At 37.9% G+C, this 7,917-nt stretch overlaps 1 protein-coding gene across 1 annotated transcript; it reads left to right on the top strand.

The window, feature by feature from the left end:
• Nucleotides 1–533: 533 nt before the first annotated feature.
• LOC121971887 (alanine aminotransferase 2) lies at nt 534–7,638 on the top strand. The gene is made up of 15 exons (XM_042523387.1): nt 534–759; nt 1,149–1,199; nt 3,443–3,493; nt 3,672–3,737; nt 3,809–3,870; nt 4,593–4,671; nt 4,760–4,864; nt 4,956–5,066; nt 5,334–5,471; nt 5,888–5,962; nt 6,075–6,195; nt 6,262–6,416; nt 6,490–6,564; nt 7,008–7,211; nt 7,319–7,638. The coding sequence occupies exons 1-15, from the start codon at nt 712–714 to the stop codon at nt 7,433–7,435; spliced, it is 1,458 nt and encodes a 485-aa protein (XP_042379321.1). The 5' UTR covers nt 534–711; the 3' UTR covers nt 7,436–7,638.
• Nucleotides 7,639–7,917: the final 279 nt, after the last annotated feature.

The following is a 7,917-nucleotide window of genomic DNA, read 5'->3' as shown; positions in this document are numbered from 1 at the left end:
TTTTCGTGAGATTGGACGGATTATCTTAGAGATAGCTAATAAAATTAATTGGGATTATTATTTTTTAAATTAAATTATGACTTCAAGGAATGGTAAGGAGACCGTAGTGGTAGACTCCGCCTATGTATTTGGCACATGGATTTTTCTGCTTTACCTCCCTCCCAACGGAGTCGGGGGCTGCTAATGCGATGGATCCCCATTTTTTTTAAAAAAAATTTAAATTACGTGCCTAATTTGTTTGTAATTGTCGTCCCAAATTGGCAAGTGACGCTCATCTAAAGATATCGACTCTGCTTCGCCAACAGTATTTCTAAACGAAGTTGTGAGTGGAATCTGTTTCCTATGGGCCATGGCTTCCGGCTTTACCCGCTCGAGGTCACCAGCTTCGGATCGTTCAATTTGTCCTTTGCGCAGAGAAGAGTACATTTTGAGTCCTCACTTTGTGTCCTATTCGGCTTTCTGGTAGAGATTACGACGGCCGTTGAATCCGTGGGCGTTCTTGGGAGGGCCGGTCGTGAACGTCACTCTTCAGTTTGATAATTATCCTTTCGTGGTCCGCAAGCAAGCGAGCGAGTATTTAACAAGTGGTGGGAGGTCAGGGTCTTCGCGTTGCGTCGATTCGCCACGGGAAGGGCGAAAGACTCCCTCCTTGTCTCCGAGCTCTCCTCTCGCTGTCCGCCTCCGTCTCTGACTGTCGCCGACTCGGCTGCCATGGAGCCCTCTGCTCGTGTTGTCACTGTCGAATCGATCAACCCGAAGGTTGGAAGTTTTTTCCTCGAACACAGATCTCGTTTTTTTTTTTAATTTTTTTTTCTATCGTCTCTTCGATCGTCTTTCTTCGGCTCCAAGCTTTCGTGCTAGTTTGGTAAACAAATTGTACTGGTGAGCTTCTCCGATATGCCAGTCGACTTTGATTATACTTTATTAAGCTTTTCCTGTTTCATGCGTCCCCTCCACCGCTACTCACAAATCAAGATTCTTCTCTTTTTGAGAGTGTTATTGTGGGATTATACTCTTGGGTTGCTTGCGCTTGCTCACTGATGTTTCTTTCTAACTGATATCCGCCAAGAATTGATAGGCTTTTAGAAGCATAAAATAATGGCTAAGGATATAGATAATATTAGAGCTGTTTCTTTCTTTTACTTCAGGTTTTGCAGTGCGAGTATGCTGTCCGAGGTGAAATTGTTATCCATGCCCAGGTACTTCGTTTCCCTTTAGCGTTTATTCTGTATTTTTCGATTTCACTTTGCTAGATTGTGATTGATATCAATCCTAAACTGCTACCTTTATTCCGTGCCTAGAGATGGAGGCATGGAGCCTAAGAAAATAGTTCCTTAATTATCTTTCAGCTGATGAACAACATATTGAAATTCTGTTAACGTTTTATATATGTGCAATTTTCAGTAGGGGTGCCACCAAATGATCATACCAGTCACGGGAAAAGTAAAATGAGCAATTTGACAATTTATATTTTTGGTATCCCACCGAGATTTAGTGCATGATTGAATGCTTACAACTCCCATACACAGAAATCTTAGGGGGCTTGATTCGTGGAAGGGAATGGGAATGGGATTGATAGAAGTGGAGAATGGGAATGGGTATGATTGATAGAAGTATGTTGTTTGGTTAGTACTATTGTCACAAATGGTGGCTTGATTTGCTAATAAATGAATCAGTATCAATGTATTTTCACATTTTATTTTTTACTATATCTCATTTTTTAAAAATATAAAATAAGTATATTTAAAATTACTCCCTCACATTATTTTTTTATTACATTGCATTTTTTTTTAAATCTATAAACTAATAATTATAGTTAAATTATGTTGTAATTTATCATGTTATAATTTATAAAATAAAGAAAGTTCGACATTTTACAACATTTGGAGCAGAACACACTTTTTTCAATCCGAACAGTGTTTTGTTCCCATTCCCCTCATTTTACTTGAGTCCAGATACTCCGGTTCGCAATCTCTAGTCCCTTCCGCAATTTGCACGTCGGATCACCGTCGGAATTCAACCAAAATTGACTGCGATCTCCCCTAGGTTCACCTTCCTGCCTAGGTTATAGTTTTGGGCTGAGCAGGAGGCGGCCCATCCACCGCTGGCGGCTGGAGGTCGCCTGACTCGATCCAAAAATATAACCTAGGTGAAAAGGTGAACCCAGGGGAGATCGTAGCCAATTTTGGTCGGATTCCAGCTGCGATCCGACGTGCAAATTGCGGAAGGGACTAGGAAGGAACTAGGGATTGCGGATCAGGATCTAGTCTGATTTAATCAGTAATGGCCCATTGCAATGTTTGAGGGATTGAATATGTGGGACCCACCACCATCCTCCAAACCAAACACCAACTTTCAATCCCTTTTCCATTCCCCACTCCCATTCCATCCAACCAAACATCCCCTAATATTTAGCTTGGTAATAACATTTTAGAAAGGTGATTGCATGTATGTGCTAGTCTATTTTTGTACTCGCCCTAAGGGCTACAGTGAAGGACGTCAAGTTGTCACTCAGGTATCCGCGGTTCGATCCCCAATTACGACACATTTGTAGGAATTTTTCCTTCAAACGGAACGCGCAACCACAGGATGCTGGGCTTCTGGGCCGCGAGCACTTTCTGATTTACCGTGATAGTAGATGGAAAATTTCCGTTGGGCCAGACTAGTCGAGGTTCTATATAACCAACAGTGACACATTTGATCTAACTGATAGCTTTATTTTAAAACTCAATTAAGTTTTGATGGAAAGTTGATTCTCTACAAGGAAAAATTTGAGGAATAAAGGACATCAGTGGGTAATTTATGAAAAAGACGTCTCACCGGGAAAAAAAATTAAAAATTGGAATCACAATTGCATTGAGATTTCCTGACGGGGATAATTTTATTACCTTAACCCTTGGCTAACTTGCATACTCAGACAACAGTTACTAATTGAAGAATCTGGATATTTAATCTGCTGTTCCTCAACAATTTATGGTTTGATTAGGATATCCTCGATTATATCTGTGGAGCAGAATGAAACCTATTTTAGTTTCATGAAGTTCCTCTACGTTTGAAAAGCCAGAAAGCCATTAAGCTATTACTAATCCAGGATTTCAGCACGTGACCTTGTAAATACTATCCATGGAAGATAAACTTTCAAATAATCTAAGGAAGATAAAAGCTTGCAAGTATCAAATGTTTATGGCAGAAATGTGTTATATCTTTTTTGTTTGAACATATGACTTACATTAGTTTCCATTCTCCTGGTCATACATATTCTGGTGGTTAGCATCTAAGAACATAGTATGATGTTGTGACATTCTTACTGTTACATTCAATGATGAAGATGAACTCAGATTAACAAATAGTTTTAGACAATAATATGCCTGATTCTGTTGGCCTCAAGTAATTGTATCACCTCAAATAATTTATTGTTCTGTTATATATTCCCCCAATACAGAGATTACAGCAGGAGCTGCAAAACAAGCCAGGGTTTCATCCATTTGATGAGGTGTGTATTCTTTTTCTGTTTGCATGTTTTTTGCAGATTCGTGCACTGCATGCTTAAAATCTAGTATGATGGATAACTTAGTTGTTGTTTGTAGAGTATTTCTCATTTTAGTTTTCATTTAGCTCTAATTAACTTGTCCTCCCACAATTTCATTAAAAATTTGGTTTCATATTGACAGATATTATACTGTAATATTGGGAATCCTCAGTCTCTAGGCCAGCATCCCATTACTTTTTTCCGAGAGGTGGGTATATATAGAATTGTTTTGATTAGTGAGTGAGATCTAGTTCCTCATTCTCAGATATGCTATTTCAGGTTCTTGCCCTGTGTGATCACCCATCTCTTCTGGACAAAACTGAGATTCACGCCTTGTTCAGGTACATTGGGAACATTGATTCTAAATGCATTGCTATTGAATTAAGTAATTCTAACTGTACATGAAATTCTTTTGTTTGTGATGTATGCTGATAGCAATGTTAACGATCCTGTCTTGAAAAATCTTGTAATTGGTTTTCAATGCAAGTTCCATTCATACTACATAAAATACGTCTTGTCTTTAGCTTCAGTTCAGAGTAAAGTTATCTGTGGAACCTTGTTGATAAAATGAACGCTGCAAGAACCATGTCGTCTTCTGAATAAGTATTTTGTGTAACGTCACAATTTAGTGATTGACTTTGTCCTCCCCTCAGTTTGATGATTGATGTTCCATATAGTTTTTCATTTTCCAAATTATTCAGATTGAAAAGCATTTGTATGCAAACCCCCACTTTTGGTAACCTGATAATACATTTTCAGCATAAGAACTTCCGATTACCTGATAATACATTTTCAGCATAAGACAACAGTTTTATCAATTTTGCACTGAACTTGCACTATAACCAACTCAAACAAGTGCATAAGTTCATATGTACATATATCAACAACTGGATGTATTCAAACAAGCCGACCCCACTTAATGGGATAAGCCTTGGTTGTTGTTGTTGTTGTTGTTGTGGATGTATCCAAACAATGTTTCTGCTAGGTAAACAACTTACCACTGAGAATATTTACTATACACATATTAGTTCCACTGTCCATAACTAATGCTGACTGTATGCAGTGCTGATGCAATAGCAAGAGCTCAGCAGATTTTGGATGTGATTCCTGGTAAGGCCACTGGAGCTTACAGCCACAGTCAGGTAACAACTTGCTTCTGTTGTTTGTACAAGTGTTTTCATCTCCATTTGTCAAAGAGTCTCGAGGTATATAATGCTTATGATTTTGCAGGGCATTAAAGGGTTACGAGATGCAATCGCTGCTGGAATTTCTTATCGTGATGGCTTTCCTGCAAATCCAGATGATATTTTCCTAACAGATGGAGCAAGCCCTGCGGTATCTAGTTAAACTTCTACCTTTTTCATGATGAAGATTGGACGCATTGTTCAACATGCTGATTAGTGATTACTCATCTTTTCACTTTCAGGTGCACATGATGATGCAGTTATTAATAAGATCTGAGAAAGATGGCATTCTCTGCCCCATTCCACAGTACCCATTATATTCCGCTTCCATTGCTCTCCATGGCGGCTCTCTTGTACGCTCATTTATTCATATACCTACTGAAATTAATTCTTGTTCTTTCTATCGTGTTTGAGGATAACACAAATATGCATTGTCAATCTTTAGATTCAACAATTAGTTTTATTTTTTTATGTATTGAAACCTAATTAGTTATGCCGTCTTCCATAAGATATTTCCCATGTCTGTTAGAAAGTCTAACATGTATATTTAATCATATATCTTGAGCAAGCCATCTTGTTTATGAAATGAAGGGACTAAATGATAGAACTGCAATGGTTAGGTTCCGTATTACCTTGACGAATCAACTGGTTGGGGATTGGAGATTGCAGAGCTTAAGAAACAACTAGATGTTGCTCGATCCAAGGGAGTCACAGTTAGGGCATTAGTTGTGATAAATCCAGGCAATCCCACTGGACAGGTTTGTCATTTATTTTTCTCATGTTAATACCTTACAACATAATTAGTCACATATAAAAAAATTATTCTTTTCTTTCCAATTCTAGAATATCTAATATCATGTTTTGATAAATCTGACCAAAATGTATTTTCTTATACATGTGATGGAGTTCATATTAATGTGATTGTCTCACCAATGCAAATATCAATGTTTAAAGAGCCATTTGCGACTTCCAAACAGGGGAACAAAACTTTAGCAAAAGTGACTCACCTATTGTTTTATCCTTTTATATTTTCATTGAATCATAATATATCTGTTACACTGATTTTACAAGGAGATGGATTCCTATTATAATTATGCCAAATACTTTGGCTGACTGTTTAAAGTGTCATACCGACACCACAATTAATTTAGTGGATCTTATGTCCTTTTGCCAGGTTCTTGCAGAGGAAAACCAGAAACAAATTGTTGATTTTTGTAAGAATGAGGGTCTGGTTCTTCTGGCTGATGAGGTGAGGTCACCAAGATAGCTCTTTTCCTTCACCTAACACTTCATTTGTCATCATCGAGACAAACATATCATTAGTTGCTTGAACCTGGATACATTACATCAAAATGTTGCAGGTATATCAGGAAAATATATACGTTGATGATAAGAAATTTAACTCTTTCAAGAAAATTGCAAGGTCCATGGGATATGGAGATGAAGATCTCCCATTAGTATCGTTTCAGTCAGTTTCTAAAGGTATGCATGTTTCTCAGTTATTCTATACCTGTTTTCTACCTTTTTTTATTTTTCTATTGTCATCAGGTTACTATGGAGAATGCGGAAAGAGAGGAGGGTACATGGAGGTAACTGGCTTCAGTGCTGAAGTGAGAGAACAAATTTACAAGTTGGCATCTGTAAACCTTTGCTCGAACATTTCTGGTCAAATTCTTGCTAGTCTTGTCATGAATCCACCAAAGGTTTGTCTTCCTACTCACCTTACTTTCTGCAAGCTATCAAAATATTTCAAGCAGTAATTTGGACAAATTGCAGATCGGAGACGAATCATATGAATCTTTCAATGTAGAGAAACAAGGGATACTTTCATCTTTGGCCAGACGTGCAAAGGTGACATCATGTTCATCCTCTCTGATTCTTGGTTCTTTCTTTGATTGGCATCACAAACCAAAGTTCTTAGCTTCAATTTATATGTGCAAATTTTCATGGTAAATTTTAGAGCTTCAGCAACCTAATGACAGCACAAACACAATTCAAAATTTCGCATGGGGACTTCCACACGTAGAAGTCTAGGAATTTTTCTTTCATTGATCTACTCATTTCTTGTACTTGAGCTCTTGCCTCAGGCCAACATCCTCACAATGAGATAACCATTCACTAGATTTTTGGAAATGTGTTGGCACACCTATATAGATTGTTTTCCTCGGTACTTAAGCCCCACGCGATTTCGTACCAGCAGAACACTTCCATAACAAACAAGTACTAGTCTACTGGTTCCTTCTTGATGTTAAGTCTCTCAAGATTTTCTTCTTCTCTTTGTTTGTTTAATGCAGGCTTTGCAAGACGCATTTAACAGTTTAGAAGGCGTAACATGCAACAAAACTGAAGGAGCAATGTACCTCTTCCCACGTCTGCACCTACCTAACAAGGCAATTCAAGCAGCCAAGACAGTGAATGCAGCACCAGACGCGTTCTATGCTCGGCGCCTTCTCGATGCCACAGGCATCGTAGTTGTTCCTGGATCAGGCTTTGGGCAGGCAAGCTAGTTTTCAATTCAATCTGTAAACCATTTTCTTCATGGGCTAAATTTTTATATATAGGCGATAACTGACTTAATCTATCTCGTCTCTTTTATTTCGAGAAGGTACCTGGAACATGGCATATAAGATGCACGATCCTGCCACAGGAGGATAAGATTCCAGCCATCATCTCCAGGCTCAAGACATTCCATGAGGCTTTTATGGGAGAATTCCGCGATTAAAACTCGCAAGATCATTCTGTTTTTCCTATCAAAGTTTCAAGTTTTTGAGGTCATTCGAATAAAGCAAAAAAAGACTAGTCCATTCATGTTTTTGTTATGTTGGATGGATCGACCAAACGCATGGATTTGGTACATGAAACATAGATCTTTTTCTTGTCTGGTAAATGAAACAGTGTTCATTGAACACAATATGCCACCTTAAAGTAGAAGCTCTCGATATCCATTGAGCACTTGCTTCCCAGCCTTTATTAGTCCAACATGTATCGTGCACGGTGATTCATTCGGCAGCCGAAACAACAATTATTAAATTATATTAAATAACAATAATATTTTCAGAAGAACTAACAATTATTAAATTATATCGTCCTTAAAAAATATCATGTTAATTTTCATGTTTTATTGATTGCTATTGACTTTAATTTTTGTGCCATTTTATTAATTCGTCAGTGGTATTGTAATAGCAAAAAAGTCCTCTTTCTATT

This window comes from Zingiber officinale, chromosome 4A (genome assembly GCF_018446385.1).
Source record: "Zingiber officinale cultivar Zhangliang chromosome 4A, Zo_v1.1, whole genome shotgun sequence".
Classification (NCBI taxonomy): Eukaryota; Viridiplantae; Streptophyta; class Magnoliopsida; order Zingiberales; family Zingiberaceae; genus Zingiber; species Zingiber officinale.
Note: the sequence above shows the minus strand (reverse complement) of the source record. Positions and strands in the feature narration are given on the sequence as shown.